Source organism: Hetaerina americana, unplaced genomic scaffold, assembly GCF_022747635.1.
Source record: "Hetaerina americana unplaced genomic scaffold, ioHetAmer1.1.p SCAF_1, whole genome shotgun sequence".
NCBI classification, from domain to species: domain Eukaryota; kingdom Metazoa; phylum Arthropoda; class Insecta; order Odonata; family Calopterygidae; genus Hetaerina; species Hetaerina americana.
The window spans coordinates 41,875,422-41,897,243 of NW_027286069.1; the positions used below are offsets into that span (position 1 = coordinate 41,875,422).

Sequence of the window (21,822 nt, forward strand, 5' to 3'; positions counted from 1 at the left end):
CGATGTCCTTTGAGCTCCTATGGAGCTATCCTTTGAGGTAATAACGTTGCCGAGAAAATCTTCATCTTCTTGGACGCAGTCCAAAATTTCTTGCATAATTTCCACCCGCGACAGTTTTTGTTCCTTCCTCAAGACTTTCGGCACCGGCTTAGTGCATACTTTCCTCATCGCAAGATCCTCTGTTACAATGGTGTAGACGGTTCCCACTGAAAGGCCGATCTCCTCACTGATAAGGGCGATGGTTAAACGCCTGTCAGAGTCAAAAACGCGAGCATCGGTTCTGGCGGTCGTCGGGCGTCCGACGCGGTGCTCGTCCTCGACGAGTTCCCGGCCTTCCTTAAACATTTTGTGCCACTCAAAAACTCTTGTGCGGCTTAAGGAATCATCCCCATAAGCCTATTTAATGAATTCAAGGGTCTCCGACGGATTTCCCGAGTTTAACGCAAAAGTTCACAGCGTAGCGTCGCTCGACGATGCGTTCGATGCTGGGGTGATGATATCATAAACAATCACACGTCACAAAAATCCACCTCCTGTCTCAATGCATGCCCGGAGGCGACTGAACTAAAGTGCGCATGAGTAGTGGGGGACCCCTCTACCGAGCCGACCGGTCGGAATCTACCGCTCCGTTGAGGCTAGGAGGGAGAAAACCAAGGACGCAGTCTGACCTCCTACTAAATTCCCTCCTTTCCTATAAATCGAGTAGCTTCAGGCGTGGTGGTGGAAGTCGAACATAATGAATAACTGATTGAAGAATTTTTCCACTTGATAAAATTTTTTTTCAGATAATGATGTAATACATTGACACCCGGTCGTAAATAAAAAAAATATCAAATGGAAAAGCGCTTCAATCAGTTATTCATTACCCTCCTTTCCTGTCTGGGAAGTGGGAAATTTGACGAGAGAATTGGGTACTTGTGGTTGATGTCCCAAAAAAGCAACTAATGCAGCAATGGAATAAAAATTAGTGATAGATGCAACAGATCCGACTGAATACGTAAGAGCCAAGCATCTTCATTCGTGGCTATGGACGAACAAGTAATGTAAGGTACATGTATGAATAGAGTATGTTCACAGTTCCGGCGTAGCTTTTCATCTAACCCTATTTATGTTCCCTCGACATCATGATGACTGCTTGAATATGCTTGTATATGCTTGAACGACTAATTTATCTTTGATGCAGTTTTTCAAAGACAACGAAGCAGGCAAGACTGCACTCGCAGGTCTATGTCAAGAGCACTTCAAGTGGAGAACGCCATCCGTCGGGGGTTCAACTATGGACCCCCGACGGATGGCGTTGAGGGTGTGGCATTCCTCTTTGTCCTCTATTTCAGCGTAAATCTTTTTTCTATTATCCTTGATTATTCTTCAATCTGCCCGTTTAACCTTTTCTATGGTCCTCCACAGTCGTATTTCATGTTCATCCAAATATAGGTCATCCTTATTCAGGAAGGTGCAATTTTCCGACCCTTAAATAACCACGCTCCAAGCAAAGATATTGCTGAATCTTTTATAGTAATGGGATTTTTGGCTGTTTGTTATTCCTTCGACCTTTTGGGAAAATATAGGTATTTCAAAGGAATTGTTTCGTCTCATTAGTTACCATTACTATAGCTAACTTTTTGTATGTCAAAGTTCATCCATTAGCCATATAGTTTTATGATTTTTATAATACGTGTTTTTTGCCCATGTTTTTCGCTAATTCGATAGCGATGGTCTTGCCTGCTTCCTGACTCCGTCTGTGAAAGGGATCCTCCTTCTTGCCCCTCTTTCTCACCTGACGCCTTTTTATAAATGTTTCAGATTAACCCAGGGCATGAATCCAGTATTTCCCTGTTCGGATCGAAAACATTCAGTATATTCTTCGTTGTTCATGCCACCGATTGTTTCGAGTAATATGGATGGTAATCTTTATTTCACAAAAAAGTCCTCACTCCAATGTCGTCAATTCCATGTATTTTATCGACACGCTGCCGCCTTCGCTGCTCTATTAGGTTGTTTTTTTCTTTTCCGACGATGTCAACAGCCTTTCTGGAATTTGCATTTCAATTTATTTCTTTTTCATTCCAAACTCGCAATGGAAGTCCTCACACCTGTTCTCTTAACTTCAATTTTCATCGAAAAAATTAAATCCAAAAATAATATACCGATTTGTGTTTCACATTGGCTCTGAAAGCAGTTTTTAAATTTTATTTACGAATCAAGTGCTGCATTTTAACGTTTTTACTTGTGGAAACAGAGTAGAATTAGATCTCTCTGGGAGTAAAATCACGATATGTCAATGTGTTAGCCATCACATGCATCCAAGCTCAAAAAAAAATAAATTCTAGGCAAGGGTATAGTTGTTTGTGAATGAAGTTACCAAAACTTCAGTTAAACTGTTTTGCAATATTTTGAGTTAAAAAAAGATGTAGCTAAAAAAAACTGCTTCAAAGATGTATTTTAGGAATGTATAAAATATTTAAGTTCCTGGGTTATTAATTCCTTGATTGAGTCTTGGCTATAGTCCACACAAAATGTATTCTCCCCGTCTTCAACGACTAAAGTCAGTGTCAAGGTATAAATAATGGTATAAACCACAGTCTCATCGTTCATACTAGGGCGGTCGTTTACTCAGGATTCCAATATAACCATTTTCTAACATATGCAAATCACCTCTATTATGCACAGACAATACTTTTTTCTTTCCTGCTCTCTCCGTTATAACTTGAAAATGATTTTTGGATTTGACGATTTGGTCACGGAACGTTCTTTTGTTGAATATTAAAAGGTTTTTATAAACTAAAATGGTGAATAAAATCACAAAAATAAAGTTGCAGAATTTTTACCTCAATATTCATTTTAAAAAACTCAAACTTATAAAATTGTTTTACATAGTATCGCTTCGATTAATTCATAATGAATTTCTGTATTTACTTATTATTATAGGACAATCAAAATTTTATCATTGAAGTTTATTTGATCTGTAAATGATTGATTGAAATATAGTATGGCTGGGGCTTTTAAAAATCTTCAAGACGCAGCAGCAAGTCCGAGTTTTTATGTGAATTTATTGACACCTGCAGTACTTCCTAAAGAACCATTACAAGCGCCATATTTTTTTCCTGTGAAAATTGTGGCGGAACACCTTAATAATCCGGAAACATTTGACTGAAAATTCATTGTAGGGGACATACAAGTTTTTCTCGAGCATTCTCATGGACACCGTCATTCGTCATACTTGGATACCTCTTCCAAATTTCATGTCTTCACATTCTTATTTGAAATTAAAGGCGAGGGCACAAATAGCTGATAGCTTGCATGCTCATTTGTTCTACTCACGCACACACCAGGGCCCCGACTGCATGCTAATCTTCCCCGGTTCACCTACGCATATGTGCTCTCTTACTTTCCATCTTTCTTTACCTCATATTTGGCCTTAAATCTCCGTCAGTGGTTGTGAAATTGCAATTTCATATGCACGACTAAATACTCGTACGCCTAAATTTGGGACTCTCAGTTTGGACATTTTGATGAATTTGGGCTTACCGGACCGTTTTAATTGAAATAAGGACAGTATGGTGGAATGATTATCGGCCGTAGGGCTAGGGTTCGATTCCTGTGGCGGTGTTGGATTTTTCTTTTGTATGGTTTTGGATCACGGATGAGAAGATTAGAAAGATAGATGAGAGAAGGAAATGGAAGAATGTAAGTATAGAGTTTGGTAGAAGGAAGTACAAATAGTTAAATAATAAATTGAGACGGGTGGCAAATAGAGCAAAAGAAGCATAGTGGTAGACGTAGTACGAGGATATGGAAAGTTTGCTACAGAAGGGTGAAATTGCTGCGCTATACGAGAACGTTAAAACACTGTCGGGAAGTAAGAAGGGAAAAACAGTGTTGGAGATAAGTCGGGTAGGATAATATTTGACTGAGAAAAGATCCAAGAGAGATGGAAGGAAAGTATAGAAGAACAGTATGGTGAAGAACTTAGACCAACGAGCTTAGACACAGAAAGAGGACATGACGTAGATGAAGATAGCTTAGGTCCAGGCTTACTCGACGGTGAGATAGAAAGAGCGTAAGGGAAATGAAATCAAATAAGGCCGTGGGGGTAGACAACATTCCTGCAGAATTACTAAAAGGTTAAGTAAAATTTGGGAGGAAGACTCTATATGGACTGATTGTTAGCATGTATGAGGAAAGCATCTGCCGGAAGACTTTGCGAGATCAGTGTTAGTTCCTATACCGAAAAAGATAAAGGCTACATCATGCGAGGACTACAGAACAATATGTGTTATTTCCCACGTTGCTAAAATGGTTCTCAGAATCCAACAAAAGGATGGAGAGCAGGGCAAATGATGATTTAAACGATGACCAGGTTGGGTTTAGGAAAGGGAGAGGCACGCGTGATGCCATTGCAGCAGCTTATGGTGATAACGACATGTGTAGATCGTGTGTTTTTAAGTGGCACAAGTTTTTGCGGAAGGCTAGAGAAGATGTTTGAAGACGCCGAATGTTCTGGACGCCCTTCGACCTCAAAAAAGGGACGAAGAACTAATTAGAAAACTTTTGAGTAAATGTTTCAATTCTGGCTATAAATTCTTTTAATCGACTCAGTCCTATTAATTTTGGGATAGACCTTGTAAGCCTTTGAAACATGGTGCTGGAGGAGAGAGTTGAAGATTAAATGGACAGACAACGTGAGGTACGAGGAAGAATAGAAGAGGAAAGGGCCATAGGGAGAACTCTGCATAGACCAAAGAAGATTTATATGGATTGGACACCCCCTGAGGCACAAAGGATTATTTAGAAAGATATTAGGGGGAAAATTGAAGAGAAGTTCCTGCGAGTAAGGCCAAGAAACAATTACATAGGATAGATCAAGACGGGCATAAAACAGAGCTTCTATCAGGGGGCGCTGGCATTAGCATTAAATAGAGAAGAATAATGAGCTGCAGTAAACCAATCTTTAGGATTTAAATTCATTGGTAATACTTTTCGCCCACGTTAAATGACGATGACAACTTAATCTTTCTCGCACCTGCAGCAATCCTTGAATTCCCTTCACAATTTCCTTCCTGTAGGTACTCTTTCTATTTCTCTGCAAGACATGTAGCACAGTAGGCTGATTCAGAAAAAAATCTGATCAAATGTCTTGGATCTTTTGAGTCCGGAGAATCCGCATATTTTAATTATTTGTGGATATGATATAACATGCCTTTTATCATCTTCGTGAAGCATTAAAAGATATGAAGGCTTAGAATTGGCCATGCTAAACAAAAATCGTTTACCTTCTATTTCCTTCCTATAGCCAATGCAATTTATTCTAATGTTGGTTCGATAGGTCGAGCTCACCTAATACTAAGCCTAACGATGTGTGAAATTCACACATTAGGGTCCGTGGGTCAGTTCCCTTCTCTCCGCCTGTGTTCCCTTAAGAAGATCTGGTATCCAGAAAATCACAGAACTTGCGAAAAGTTGAGGGACACCCTTAACTTCTCCATTGCTGACACGTCGCATTGAATAAAACCTCGGCTCTCCAGTCAGTGTCACAACTCTCTATTCATCGAACCATCACACTCATATCAATGTTCTACGAGCACTTTCAAGCTAACTCTCGTGAAAATCATTTAGGAACTTAATGGAACCCAATATTGTGCGCTCATATAAAACAATCTTTTCCCTTTGCTTTCGTTAGTTGTAATATTTTCAATATATTTTTTATTGATAGCAAAATGGTCGACCCTATCTTTAGTCAAGTTTGATTAGTTTCACGTGTAGTGACTTAAACATATCACAAGATTTATTTCAGCCTGAGGAGAAATATCCAAGGAGAAATGCTGGGAGTGTTTGAAATGCCAGATAAATATTGATTTTTCGATCTTGTGGCGGGCGGAATACAGATGCCCCTACGCTTCATATTGGCGATTTTCATGGAGCGTATGAATTCAGATTGAACTAAGTTGTCATAATGACAAGTAGGAATAAAGTACAAATCGCCACGTCAGTTACTGAACTCGAAGTAAGATAGAACTTTTTTACCACATTCTTAGTAGGTGACAGCTCAACAAATAAAAACGGCTAGTGCCGCAATCCAAATGTTATCATATTGGATCCCATTACCAATTTAACAAAATGACCCTTCATAAATATTGACTCTTGAGATGAGAAAACCGTCTTGGCTAGAGTTTAAATACAAATGGAATTATTTTTTTTCTGCTAAATTTAGAAACTTACAGCTGAGTTTTTACTTTGTTATGATTTTTTGTTTGAAGTCTTCTTAAATTGTGCTCATGATATTAAAGACGGACACATTTTTCCAAATTTGATCGCACCATCACGCATGGAAACTTATTTCATAAGTTGACGTTCGGAAAAGAAAATACTTTGTTATTCCACATATATTTCATTATACACGATCTTGGCTTCGACTTACAAAGTCATCACCAAGTTGACATTCATTACTCCTCACTCCAAAGAAGGATATAAAGCGATGACTTAATGTCACGTGAGTTACCAACCGGCTCACTGAATGTAATAATTAACCTTTTGACATGCATGTTGCGATGAGTATTGATTATTAGTATTAGCACAAGGCCACAAGACTGTTCTCTGTAGCCTGAACTGAACATCAAGTGATGAAATACAATCTAACATAAATATAAGCAAAGTCAAAAAAGGGAACCTATCAAAAGTTTTTAATAAGTAAGCATTTCCAAAAAAATGATTGTTCCCATTAAGGTACTAAGAAATTCATATAGAGATTACAATCTAAGCGATAAAATATGTTCAAAAGATAGCTATTTTTTCAAAAAAAAGTGAATATCTGTTCAATGAACTAAGAGTTCATGCATACCACGTGATACGTTATTTTTAAATCGAGGAAAGCCTAAACTATTGTTAGAGATAGCTGAAGTTGCCAAATAAATTGAAGTGCACCGAGGCGGAAGTATTTTTTTATCCTTTGAAATATATATTGTAAAAGAACGCAGCCGCCATTCGGCATCGAATTCAGTTGGGAGCATCAGCGCCTCCTAACAAAGTAGAATAAGAGGATAGTTTTATTTTTATTTTGAGCGATAAATACTATTTTCGCTGTCGTTCGGGAGACAAAATGCGTGCTCACGAGTTCCTTTAACTATGCACATGAAAATGGGCATTCCCCTGATTAAATTCACAACTGCTTTAGGATGAATGAAGTTAAGTTAATCGAAGTTTAATATAGGGATGTTACTTAACGCACCGACCTTGTACTTATAACCTTTGGTTCTTTCAAGATGAATTCGGCGACCAACGACATACCGAACACGGTCCCTAAAATATGTTTTGCAACGTGTAGCTATTTCAGTGGGTGGCACGGAATTGCCCCGAAGATGACGCGATTCCTCTCTGTAGTTTTGTACACACAATTAACCATTGGGTACTATTTTTTATGACCGTACGTGTGTGCAGTAGTTACGGTTAGTTCTTACCTGATACCTGAAAAGGAAACCTTCTAGGACCCCATTTATTGTAAATATTAGCAACATTAGGGACAAAGTTCCCAGATAAAGGTTTAACATTTATTGCCGATAGTTGAGGATTTTACTGCTTAATAATTAATCATTCCTTTCTAATTGATTTTGGTTTAATAATAAGGTGTAATAAACGCAAAATACTGGAAGATGGGTGCGAAACATGATTTCATATATCAAAGAGGAAGATCGATATGAACTTCAAAGGTGATGCAACGATACGTGGCATCCACAATGTCATCAGCCTTGCGACGCACAGTAAATGAATCATTGGGGATATGGGATGGCGTGTGATTTTCTCCGTAAAAAAATTCTGCCTCTATAAATTTCATAGTGCGGGTGGCCACTTGGAAATTAGACCTTGCTGGAAGTATATTCGCGAGGATCATTTAAAATCTAGTTATTTCGAATGGACGGTCAATATTGGAAAGATGTTATCATATCTGATGATGAAAATTACTTCAGTCACTGACCGCAAAGAGGGCCTAAAATCTTTTGTTACACTCATGAAAATTACCTATTTCTACGTTTGTCATTAATCCATAACTTCAGGGTTATTAGTTGATGGCCTTTGGCCGAGGATGTGGTAAAAAGCAATATCTACATATTATTATCACTTGGTTTTGTCCTTATGAGCTTTAAGATTTTCCCTTTACTTCGTTGTTATGTCACACCCGCTCATTTATTCCCGGCAGGTTTTTAAATTCGATTCAAATTTAGCGGTAAATTCTAAAATATTAATCCTTACATGAGATGGATAGCCTAAATACCATAATATTATTAATTTATTTCGTGGCTTAACATTCTAAATTTTATTGCTTTCTCCCGTGTTAGTTTCAGCAACGCCGTATCGCACTTTCTGAATCCCTCCTCCTCCTTCGACGGGTGCGACGAAATAAATTTCCATATCCCAATGAATGACTAAAGTAAAGTTCAGTTTTAGCCAACTTTGAACTACACTCGTAAGGCTTCATCACGAGATTGGATTTTAGCAGACGGCCCAACTATTGTGTTCTCAGTCCATCATTTCATACCTTTTTAGTTCCTTGCGTTGACGTATTCCGTCATTCCCTTTTCGTACGTACTCGTAATTCATCCGAAGACTTCCTCCGCTGTGTTTTCCTTCAATATTTCCTTCCATTACTATGTTTGAGTAAATTATTGTGCTTCATCAATACATCCCTTTATTTTCAAAGTTCTATTCAATATTTTAGCAGAGTATTGCATTTTTGTAATACTTATTGCGTGAAATAATATGTGAGAGATTATCGTCGATTTCCACTTTTACCGTTGAAAAAAATTTATTCCTCCCCTTAATCTCTCATCAAGTCAATCTAAGGGAAATTCCCTTCCCTAAAAAAGATAGAATTACATCTAGAACCTCTCGAATCTAATCCGCCAATTGCTTATTTTCGCAAACCACATCTTTCCTTTCCTATTAAATTTATTGACCGACGGACACGTATTACAAACTACCCGTATATTTCTTTGGAGCTTCATCATTCCACCTGATGGACTTGTTTACAAGGACTTATCTATAGACTCTTATTCACTGTCCAAAAAATGTAGCCATTAGGAAAAAAATGAACTATACAATAATAAGAAGTTGATAACATGGGATAATGCAATATTAATTGTGTTCACATCTCTTTCCAGTAAATCGCAAGGTCTTTCCAACAATTTGTGTCTCCAGTGGCGTTGAATTAGAGTCCTAGTAGGTGGTATCAACTCAATGAGGATAGTCTATCATTAAGGTGCGGAGTTTTGTAAATAAAATCTACTGCTGTTGATTTCGTTTCGAGAGGATTTTGTGAGATGATGGCTTCAGCAGCCGTCATCTCACAGATCTGTCTCCCACAGTCGGGTATGACACACGGCCTTTTTGGCTGGGTCCCCTAGTTGCCAGGACTCATTTTAATGATACCGTCCATCATCGGTTATCATGGGTTAATAATTGAAATGGTTTCCCTTTGCTTTCCTGAATAGTGTTTTTAACGTGACACCATCTCTCAAATGGCCGGCGCACTGGGGTCAGACTCCTTTGCAGCCACCTCACTGAGAAATAGACCTTTCGTCTGGGTCCTACCCTACGACCTAACAGGAACGGATTACCATACCAAAGGTTCCCGCCACCACAGCTGTAGAGGTTATCAGAATGCATTAGCCCTTCGACCACGTTCTCCTATATTCTGCTTTAAAATTTTTATAGATAGTTCGAATTCAAAGAAATAATACAAAAGTCACTGAAAATTGCATCTTTATCGAATATTATATATGAAGTAATATTAGCGTCTCCATTAATAGGTACGTCTCCATTAAGTCCACGTTCATTTATCCCTGCTCTCAACTCTCCGATTTAAATTGCATGGACATTTGACTAACATTTCGGACTTCATATATAACTATACATTTTGTCTACAATTATTACATTCGCCGGACAACTTATGTGTTATGAGCCTAAAAGAGAGTCAGATGACTAACTATAACCATCTTTCTTTCCAGGATCAATACTTCTTGGTGTCGTGGGCATTGCATTAACTGCCATTGCTTATCTCATTGCTGTTTTGGATCCGCACAACCTGATTGTTAAACATGTGAGTACTATCTGGACGGAGACACTGTCGGAAAATGGTATACTTCATTTAAGTTAAACATTCACATTGAAAATAAGAAATGCATCCACATAAAATTATATATGCAATTTGCTTCGGTAAAATTATTCCCGTGGTTCGTGTTACGGAAAATTATTTCTTCCCTGTCGGCGTAGTTCAAATGAGATGGAAAAAAATGTAGTCTTGTTTGCCCTCATCTTATTTCACTCGTACTCATACATATTTCCCATTATACCTTTAGGAAAAATTTAGAACCCCCCCTTATGTAATATCTGTCTCCCTAGTAATATTTTCCAATTTGAATCAATAGTGTCATCGCTTAAGTCCAGCATGAAAGTATATGATAATATTAGTTCCCTCTCTGTGGCCCTGATATTTTTTTGCATATTTCGAACCCAGCTCTATAGTAAGTCTCACACAATAATTAGTAGTAGTAGTGTAGTTTTAGGGTGCGTCGGCAGTCATGGTCATTTTGCACCACTGTCAAAAGGTTTATACCCCAAATACCCTATTAATAAAGAGATAAATAAATACATACATAAATATTTAAAACCATATTCCTGAAAAAAGGATAACTCAGCTATAGTTTTCCTATTAGGTCAGTTTCCCTTAAAAATGTTGAAACTCTATTTAAAGAGTTAGGGTTATCTCCTGAAATATTACTTAGATCACCCTATATTTTAAAAGTGTCTCTAGCCCTTTCGTATTTGTCGCACTGTGTCAGGATATGGTTCACCGTCAGTGGCAGGTCACATTCTTCGCAGCGAGATTGCGCTTTTTCCTCCGTGAAGAGATATGAGTGCGTGAGGGCGTAATGCCCTATCCTCAAGCGCGTGATGGCGTCCTCTACCTCCGATTTTTCCGGATGGAAGAGGATCTCGCCGAAAAGATCGACTTTATTGCCCTCAATTTATTTTTATCGACGGACCGCCAAGCTTCCTTCCCCTGGTTTAAATCTGAGTTTCACAAGGCGGCCTTAAAGTCCTCAACAGGTACCAACTGGGAATCAGTCTCGAGCTTCCCCAGGGTCTCTTTTGCTGCTTTGTCGGCTTTCTCATTGTCAGTAATGCCTACATGGTCATGAGTTCACCCGCAGGATGCCCTGTTCCCCTTTTTGTGAAGTGGTAGGAAGTTTTAATGGATCTCTTGAACTTTCGAGTGCATTGATGAAAATACGGAAATGGATTTAAACGCGCTCAAAGAGTCCGAGCAAGTTTGGAAAGAACAGTTATTTATTTTTATTTCGCGTAAAGCCATCATGATCGCTAACAGATCGGATGTGAAAACACTACAAAAATGACTGAGTTTTTCCCTCATGACTCCATGGTAGCGCGAGACCACCGCACAGGCATACTATATGCAGATTCCGACTTCGATCTATCGGTATATACAGGGACAAAGTCTGAGTGCGATCCGAGGAAGGCGCTAAAGAGTCGCTGGTTTTACGACTCAGTTATGAACCCTTTAGGGTACGTGTGTGGCATAGTCTTCAACATCAGGCTTGGTATTAAACAGCAATTTTTAGATACGAGGATACTTGGAAAGGTTCTTGGAATGGAATAGAAATAAACGACTTAACTCAGTGAAGCTTTTTTATTGTTCAATGTAGTCTTCCTGTACACTAATACACTTGGCCCAGCGATATTCCAATGTCTTGGTCCTATCTCGAAAGTTAGATTCCTTCAAGCCTGAAAAATACCCTTCTACATTAGTTGTTAGTTCTTTGTTTGAAGAGATTCTCCATCGACCAAGGAAAATTTTGAGCTCGGGAAGAGATGGAAATCTGATAGAGCCAATTCAGGCGATTGAGGCAGGTGTGGCAACAATTCGTATATTAGTTTCCGTTTTTTTGCTATGGCCATGATACTTGTGTGTGGGCGTGAATTGACTTGATGAAATATGACTTTCGTCTTTGCCAAACCTGGCCTTTTTTCATGTGTCTTTTTCTGAAGCTGGTCCAGGAGGTTGGCGTAGTATTTACCATTAATTGTTTGACTAGTGGGAAGATAATCTATCAGCAGAATACATATTGCTTCCCAAACAACTGAAGCCATGACCTTTCCGGCCGACCGTATTGCCTTTGCTTTCTCTGGTGGTGGTGTCGAGTTTCCCTCGTGGTAATAGGTAATCCTTTATGGGTGAACAAGTAACGCGTCAGTGCTGTGGGATGAGACCTGTGGTGCGGACGCCTCTCTCTGTTGTCGTTCTCATGTCATGATTAATGATGGTGGAAAAAGTTGAGATTCAAGCAGTGATTAAATACTTCGTAAAGAAAGGTATGAAAGCAAAGGACATTTATGCCGACTTTCAGAACACTCTGGGGGACCCTGCTCCTTCATATTTAACTGTTTTCAAGTGAAAAACGAGTTTCAGTTTGGTTGGGACAGCTAATGGCCGGCCAAAATGTGCCACTACACCAGAAATTATTGCAAAAGTGCATAAAATGGTCACGGAGGATCGCCAACTGAAAGTACGAGAAATTGTTGAAGCTGTAGGAATGTCATCTGAACAGGCATATCAAATTTTAACGGTGGAATTGGTTATGAGAAAATTATCTGCTAGATGGGTGCCACGACTCTTTACGTATGGTCACAAACGCATCAGAATAGACATTTCTGAACAATGTTTGACCCATATTATGAGCAACCAACAAGCTTTTCTACGCCGGTTTGTCACCAGAGATGAAATTTGGGTCCACTACTATTTCCCAGAGACAAAACAGCAGTGGAAACATGTTGATTTGCCACCACCAGAGAAAGCATTTCTTTTGATCTCACCCTAATGGATTGGTCATAATAGGTCGTTCCCTACACCTGGGTGGGTTAATAGATACGTTGAATAATTGGAAATAAAAAAGATGGAATTCAATAACCTCCAAAGTTTTGTCTAAGCATGTCTTAAGTATTTTTTTCGGAAAACCTAAGTCGCACACTCTCATATTGTAGTATAGGGACGACACTTGAGTGGAGGAAATAAGATATGACAGACTCATGGGAGTAGCATAGAAAGTGAGGCTTTGAGCTGGGCAGTGGAAGTGGAAGGGAAGAAGAATTTGCAGGTCTGGTTTTAAAAAGAGGTCACCCCTTATTTAGGGGATTTCCTTGAAGAGCGTTTATGACCGCTCCCTAACAAAATATCTGCCTACGCCCATGGGCAGACTACGGGTCCTTTTCGAGTCTGGGTCACGTGACATCACCGATGGCAATGAAGAACTGTGTTTTATGAGGAATCTAATAATTTTCTTGGAATTCCAGTCATATTTCCATGCTCAACCAGCTCCATCTACTTGAAGGTAGTGTGATAAAATGGTCCACTGATTTTACAGCCGGTCGTCGTACTTGATCTCTAAAGATGTCGCCTCAATTATTTACTCCCTGCCTGTCGACGCGTGCTTTTAGTCACCACAAAGAGAACTTTAGGATTACTATTAGGCTCGTATTTAGGCTATTGATAGCAGCCGACGATGAGATTACCAAAAATCTTATTTTGTAATTTTAAAAGGTTGTTCTCACCATTTATATTGTTTTTAGATTTTCAAAGGAATCATTTAGATTGATTCAGGGTTTATTTTTGTTTCACACTTTGTTAAAAAACTTAACTAATTTATGTACATATTTGATCGCCACTGGCGGAAGAAAATCTTAAAATATGCGGTTTCGCGTTTCCATGGAATACGTTGAAAAAATTAAGTGTTTGCTCAAGTTTGAGCTAATTAATTGAAAGTATGCTATAATATTTATCTTTAGGCAAAATCGATCGCCAACATTAAGAGAATCCTCCATGAGTAACAGACGTATACAGGATATTTTTAAATTATACGTCATAAGCACAGCATAGCCTGACGGTTTGGGGCATTCCTAGTGGGGGCGTTCCCAAGGTGACTAAGGTGGTTGGAGCGGCGGCTGCGGGCACGAAGTGTTTCAGGATGCGGGTCTTGGCTCTTGTTGGCGTCGACGATGCCGCGGGCCGTGGATCTAAAGAGATTCTGGATTCCCTCAGGGAATTGAACTCGGAAGTGAAATGGGTGGGTGGTGTCGAGGGGTTTGCTGTGACGCTCTCAATCTGCACCAAGGCTGCAGATTGAGAGCGTCACAGCAAACCCCTCGCCTTGGACAGTTTTATTCGATTGCAGGGGCGTGGTTCATCATGAGTTCTTGATACAGGGTAGAACGGTAAATAACGAATATTACCTGCTAGTTATGCGCAATTTTCACGAAGGAATCCGCCATAAACGCCCGGATTTGTGGAATAACAAAAATTGGATTTTGCACCGTGACAACGCCCCTGCTCACACATCGTTCACACTTGTTCGCGAATTCTTGGCCAGAAACAACAAACCAACAATGCCGCAGTCACCGTATTTTCCAGACCTGGCCCCCATGGACCTTTTCTTGTTCTCGAAACTGAAGAGGCCCATGAAAGGACGACGCTACACTGCGATTGGCGAGATAAAGACTGCATCTGAGGAGCTGAAGAAGATCACAAAGAATGATTTTTTGAAGTGCTTCGAGGATTGGAAAAAAAACGTTGGCAGAAGTTTAAAACATATAGTGGGGTTTACTTTGACGGGAACTAAATAGATATTCATGCATAAATAAATATTTTTTTTTAAAACACAAAAGTCGTGATACTTTTTGAACAGACCTCGTTTGCTAAGTTTTCGCCACATGGGGTCCGAAATAAGAAACCCAAAAGGAAAATTTACTTGTTGAAAGAAGGGGATTACAATGGCCTAAAGTGCGTGCTACACAATCAATTGGCAAGTTCTAAGAAAGATAATAATCGCCGTAATACTGAGGATACGTGGAATCACTTCCTTGAGATCACGCGCTCCGCTGTCAATAAGTTCATTTACAGTTAATTTATAAAAGATAACACTGAAACTGGATGGTACGACGCGGATTTTAGCAAGGCATGACGACGTCAAAGGTTATCTAATGCCAAAATGAAAAATATTTGGCATGATAGCGACCCTAGCGACAAAAAGAATGAGATCACTAATGATTACCAGATATCTAGAGCGAATGCCAAGAATGAATTTCGGAAAGCGTTAAGGGAATTCAAAAGGAAAAGGTTACCTGAAAATTTGAAAGAGAATCGGAAAGCATTTTGGTTATACGTCAGAGACTCAGTGAAATAAGTCAACTGTTAATTCATTCAAAAATGATAAAGGCGAAAGAGTTTCCAGCAGTTTGGAAAAGTCATTAACAAACTTATTAAATTCCTTCTTTCAAAACGCTTTCACCAATATCTCACCGGATGCCTCCGATAGCTTACCAAATCGTGCCGGTCAACCGATACCCAAAATTGAAATCTCACATGAAGGAATAGAACGTTTGCGGAAAAATATTAAGCCTAATAAATCCTCCGGGCCCGATGAAATTTCCGCTCGTATATTAAAGGATCTATATTCAGAAATTGCGCCGTATCTAGAAATAATATTTAAGAAGCCGCCGGTGGATCGCAAGAGTCCCAGAGATTGGAAAACAGCTAATGTGTCCTGAATTAAAAAAGGCTGATTTTCGAATTATTTCAATATTCGGGACAACGTACTGATGTGAATCATTTTATTCCCCTTTAAATTTCGTTAAATCCAAACAGCGATCAGTATTAACTTACCAGCATCTGAAAGAATTCCTGAGAAGTGCTGTCTCCAATCATTCAGCGAATTTGAAAGAATTAACAAGAGAAGTTAAATAAATGTATTTAATTTTTAATATTTAAATTCAATACACATAATTCGTTCTTTTATTTATGTTTTCAATAAATATAATTTCTGTAACATAATTTTTGATACTTTTTTAGCATAACTTTTAAGTACGCATTTCATTGCGGCTCGCGAAAAATTTCAAAATTTGAAAAATGCCTCGGACTATCAAGGAGCTCGGCCACCCTGACCTAGGCGTTACCCTCACTCGCACTCTCTCCTGGGGAAACACATACGGGGAATATGTGGACAAGCTAACAAAAAATTAGGATTTATTAGAGGAGCACTTGGTAAATGTGATGAAAAGGTGAAAGAGAAATGTTATCTGTCGCTGGTTAGGCCTCATTTAGAATATGCTGTAAGTATATGGGATCCTCATGAAGTTGGGTTAATTGCCGAATTGGATCGCGTGCGGCGTAGAAGAGCTGGATTTGAAAACGTTTTTATGATAAACTTAGTAGCGTATCCAAAATATTGGAGCAGCTAGTCTGGGAATCACTCACGGAGCGAAGGTTAACTTATAGATTGAAGCTCTTGCATAAATTGGAAGGAGGTCTCTTTAGCAGTCATGATGAAAATGTATTATTACCCCCATCGTACTACGGTAGGAGAGATCATGTCAATAAATCAAAGAGATTAAGTTTAGAACAGATGGATGAAAGATGCTATTTTTTCCTATTCATCGAAAAACCCGTTTTACTTAAAACAACGTGTGGTGGCAGGAACATGTGTTTATTTTTTTAGTAAACTGACTTACAGGTATTTAAGCCCTTGCCTGTATTTAAGCTATACGCATGAAGAAATGACGGAGTTCAACTCTTGAGTAATCTATGGTAAGATACTCTGTATTTAGTAAACCAAAATACTGTAATTTCGTATAAACTAATTAAAAAAACTAAAATACGCGGTAAGGAAAAATGAAGGCGTTGTGACTGCACACGTACCTGTCTGCCACTGGTTTTACGCACTTCTGGCGACTTAGAAAAATCGCTACAAATGGAAATTACTCGTAAATGGGGATATTACGAGGGTCATCCGGAAAGTAGTACCCGTTCGTGCCGCATGAAGTGCTGACGACGCGAGTAGCCGCTGGACGAGGTCAGATAGCTTCAGTGGCTTGTCTGCCTTCTCTGAGCCAAGTTGCGTGACGCTAGCCTGTGTTGTTTCTGTGATTGTTTACAATGTTTAAAAAAATTGAGAACGCCGCCAGTTGTGAAGTGAGGGCAGTGATTAAATTCCTCAATGCAAGAAACGTTCGCCCATGTGATATTCATCGCCAATTAAAGGAGGTGTATGGAGACAATGTAATGGACGAGTCGTCTGTTCGGCGGTGGTGTCGCAACTTCAACATGGGGAGGGGGAACACACACGACGATGAGCGTTCGGGGAGACCGTCTGTCATTACAGACCAACTGGTGAGCTCAGTTGACGAATTCGTGAGGAACGATCGGCGCGTCACAATTGATGACATCTGTGAGCATTTTCCCAATGTTTCTCGAACAATTGTTCATGAAATTGTTAAACACCATCTGCATTATGCAAAAATTTGTGCAAGATGGGTCCCTCGCGTATCTCAATGAGCTGGCGGCGAAGGACTATGCAGCAGGAATACAGAAACTTGTCACACGTTATGACAAATGCCTTAATTTGCTTGGAGATTATGTTGAGAAGTAGTTTAAAGTATCCTCTTTCAAATAAAATTTTTTATGTTTGTTAATATTTACTTTTGTGTCTTTATTTCACGAACGGGTACTACTTTCCGGATGACCCTCGTATAAACCACAAAACTGTCGTTGATTTATCAGAAAGTTGAAAATACTTGGGTAAAGCTGCGATATATATATATATATATATATATATATATATATATATATATATATATATATATATATATCGCAGCTTTACCCAAGTATCAAAATGAAATACACTATGTTATCCCACAGAAGAGCTTTATTGTACGACCCGGGTTTCGTCGAAGATCGACATCATCAGGTACAGAATATTCCCAGTCTAGGTTTAAATACATTTTTCAAACTGTGAGAGGGGGGGGCTGGAGGGGGTGAGGGAGGTTTGAAAAATCGTTAGGAGGTGATTGGGATGAGAGGGAGAAAGGGTTAGGGTGTGGAGATGAGTGTCCAACTTGGGAAGGTACGGCGGTTGACGGAGAGGGGAGGGGAGGCACCACAGGTGGTAAAGCACCTAGGTACTTACCTAAGTTAAGGAGGGGGGAATGGGAAGAGTCTATAACATCGTTAAGGAGAATATTTGACCCGGACACATTTCTTAATATTTCAAATTTCTCTAAACAGTCGAGCTTGAGTCCCTTATTTTCCAAGTGTAAAATTTTAGGTCTAAAATCACTCTGATGTTCCTGTTCAAGGAGGTGTTTCGCGAACAAGGAGGCGGGGTTCTTTTTGCGTAAACACGCTTCATGTTCCTTGATCCTTTCCTTGAATTTACGCCCTGTTTGGCCAATGTATATGGCAGAGCACTCGTCACAGTGTAACCTGTAGACCCCACTTTTTTCCATGATATCCACCCTATCTTTGGTATGGCAAATCATGTTTTTCAGATTGGACCGGTTGTAGAAGGCGAATTTATATCCGGGCATGAGTTTCATGACTTGGTGGCTAATGTCTCCTAAATAGTTAAGTTTTTGCCATTTATTATCCCTCTCCCTTGTCTCCCCATAGATATTATTGATGGCTTGCCTACGTAACTTTTTCTTGTGAAGGTTGTCTATAAGACTAGAAGAGTACCCATTGCTAATGGCTATTTGTTTAATTATCCCAAGTTCTTTATTCTTGTTTTTTTCGGATAGGGGGATAGTTATTAGTCTATGTAGAAGAGAATGGAAGGCTGCATGTTTTTGTGTATGGTGATGTCTGGAGGTTGCGTGGATGACTTGATCTGTGGATGTGTGTTTTCTGAAGATATCGAATTCTAATTTTTTGCCTGAACGCGTGATTTTTAAATCAAGGAAATTAAGGGACCCATTTTGCTCTAATTCTGTAGTGAACTGAATAGATTGGTTGACTAGATTCAAGGCCTGATTGAATATACTCAGCTGTCTTAGGGAACCACTCCATATACAAAAAATATCATCCACATAGCGGAACCAGCGAAACACATTTTTTGCCAGTTTGTCATTAGACAACAGTTCCCTCTCAAAATTGTCCATGTATAACTCTGCGAGAAGCGGCGAGAGAGGGGATCCCATGGCCAGCCCCTCGTTTTGCACGTAAATGTTGTTATTAAACGAGAAATAGTTTTGCGAAACACACGCGTCCATCATGGAGCACAATTCACTAATCACTGGGGCCGCCACGCCCTTTTTCACTAGGGTGGCTTCAGCTAACATGACTGCTTCTTTACACGGGACATTGGTGAACAAATTGTTGACGTCGAAAGAAACAAGCATACACTTAGTTGGGATGGTTAATTTCGCTAGTCTTTCAGCTAACACCTTTGAGTTTATCACTCCGTATTTAGGGGCGAATTTAGTGTAGTCACGGAACAGAGAGTTCACTTTTCGGGCAATCAGGTGGTTGGGTGCGGATATGTTGGAAACCACTGGTCTGATGGGATTTTCTTGTTTGTGGATCTTGGGCAGACCGAAGGAACGAGGCGCTCTGGGGTTCATCTGAATTAATTTAAGTTTCTGCTGGCGTGAAATCGTTATTTCACATGAATTAATTATGTTCTTACAATGTTTCTGGAAGGCGATCGTGGGATCTTTCGGAACGATAGTCATTTGGTTTTCACTGATAAATTTTAGGCATTTGTCGATGTAGACCTCTTTCTTTAAAATGACCATTGAGTTCCCTTTGTCTGCTTTTTGTATCACTAAGTTATTTTCCTTCAGTGTCCTCTGGATGGATTTTATTGCGAGGAAGTCACTGTCTCCCGGACTCCTATTTCGTCTATTCTCCTTCCGGTACTTTAAGATTTTCTGCGCCACTGCTCTTTTTTCTCCGTGACTGTCTCTGCCAAGAATTCTGTCTGAAGTTCTGCCAAGAACCCAAGTATGTAAATATATAAATATATATATATATATACTACTTGATCAAAAATTTCCCGGAATTTATTCAGAAAATTAAAAATACAAGTTTATTCATCTAAATCTATATTGTCCCCTTCAAAGTAATCCCCATCGACTGCAACACACTTATGCCAGCGCTTGATCCAATCCTCGAAACATTTTTTATATTCGGTTTTCGGTATGTCCATCAGTGCTTCCTGCGATTTTTCCATTACTTCCTCTCGGCTGCTAAAACGCGTTCCCCGTAATGGTTTTTTAACTCGATTGAACAGAAAGAAGTCACAGGGAGCCAAATCAGGTGAATTCGGTGGCTGTTGGATGGTATTTGTTGCATTTTTCGTCAAAAAATTACGAATAATGATAGCACTGTGCGACGGTGCGTTATCATGGTGCAAAATCCACGAGTTTTCTGCCCACATTTCTGGTCTCTTTCGGCGAATTGCTTCACGCAAACGTCTCATAACGCCCAAATAATACTCTTTGTTTACTGTCTGGCCTTCTGGCAAAAATTCATGATGCACTACACCGTTGTAATCCATGAAAACCGTCAGCATTGCCTTCTTTTTTGACTGAAAACGACGTGGTTTTTTTGGTCTCGGCTCATTTGGTGAACGCCATTCACTTGCCTGATGTCTGGATTGCGTGTCGTACTCATAAACCCACGTCTCGTCTCCAGTAATGATCCTTTTGATGAATGTGGGATCGGATTCAGCCTCGCAAATCATGTCTTTTGCGACGTCAACACGGTCTCTTTTTTGCATGAAATTGAGGTCTTTTGGCATGCTACACGACGGAAACCCAAATCATTAACCACAATGTCTTGGGCGGATCCATAGGCAATGTTCAAGTCCTCCGCTATTTCTCTGATGGTTAATTTGCGGTTATTGACCAACATTTCTTTTACTTTATCAATTTTTTCACCGACTTTCGATGTCGATGGTCTGCCACTGCGTTCATCATCTTCGATTGACTCACGACCACTTCTGAACCGCTCGTGCCACTGGTAAACGACCGTTTTTTTTAGAGAATCGTTGCCGAAACACTTTTCCAACATTTCCAACGTCCGTGCGCCACTAAATCCGTTTTTACGCAAAATTTAATACAAGTTCGTTGTTGCAAATTTAAATCCATTTCTGAAATTGTAAAAAATCGCCAACACACAGAGAGATAGATGTACTCTTGGCTACGTAACTTTTGCAAATGTCAAGTTATGACACTAAGATTTAAAGGGAATATCAACAACAGATGTACCAATTTAACAAAAAAAACAGAACTCAAATCGGAACGATGGGAGCGCCACACGGTGGTTATTCCGGGAACTTTTTGATCAAGGTAGTATATGTGTGTGTGTGTCTGTGTGTGTGTATATAATTCCCAGGGATTCTTTTATTTCAACTTCTTTGATGCCACTCGACCCGTAAACTTAAAAAGCCCAAAGTTAGCGTAAATAGTTTGTCTCTGTTTTCGAAATGATAATTGCTGTTTTCTTCAGTCTTCATTTAATTTTAACGACGTCAATTTATTTTAAATCTCTTTTTTCTCACCATCAACAGACGCTGTCACTTAGAGAGGGGTCCTATGCTTTCGGTCTTTGGAAGAAACCACCGGTGCCCATCTATTTGCGTGTGTATATCTTCAATGTCACCAACTCAGAAGCATTTCTCCGCGGAGAGGAACGTCTCCACCTCCAGGAAGTTGGCCCCTTTGTTTACAGGTTAGTGAGCGAAGGTTTCTCGTTTTGAAGGTGTTCACATGCCTTGAAAGCTTTGAAAATCGGGAAAAATTGATTTCTGAGGTCATGGTAACTTTGTGGTTTCTCCCTGTGATGCCTCCCGATATATTGCTACGACGCAGAAATATGTTGAGGGCAATATAGAAATTCGCTAACCGTCACTATAGTTGAAGATTGGGTGCCGTATGCATATCGTACAGTCGACATTCAAATTGGGTGATATTCAGGTTGGG

The 21,822-nt window shown here is 39.6% G+C and overlaps 1 protein-coding gene across 1 annotated transcript in view; it reads left to right on the forward strand.

Moving 5' to 3' along the window:
- Nucleotides 1-9,314: 9,314 nt before the first annotated feature.
- The window catches only part of LOC139697499 (scavenger receptor class B member 1-like), a 33,770-nt gene continuing 21,262 nt past the window's right edge, over nt 9,315-21,822 (forward strand). Inside the window, exons 1-3 of the mRNA XM_071596230.1 lie at nt 9,315-9,360; nt 9,999-10,090; nt 21,411-21,571. Of these exons, the coding sequence (XP_071452331.1) occupies nt 9,315-9,360; nt 9,999-10,090; nt 21,411-21,571 (299 nt within the window). The remainder of the gene's footprint in view (nt 9,361-9,998; nt 10,091-21,410; nt 21,572-21,822) is intronic.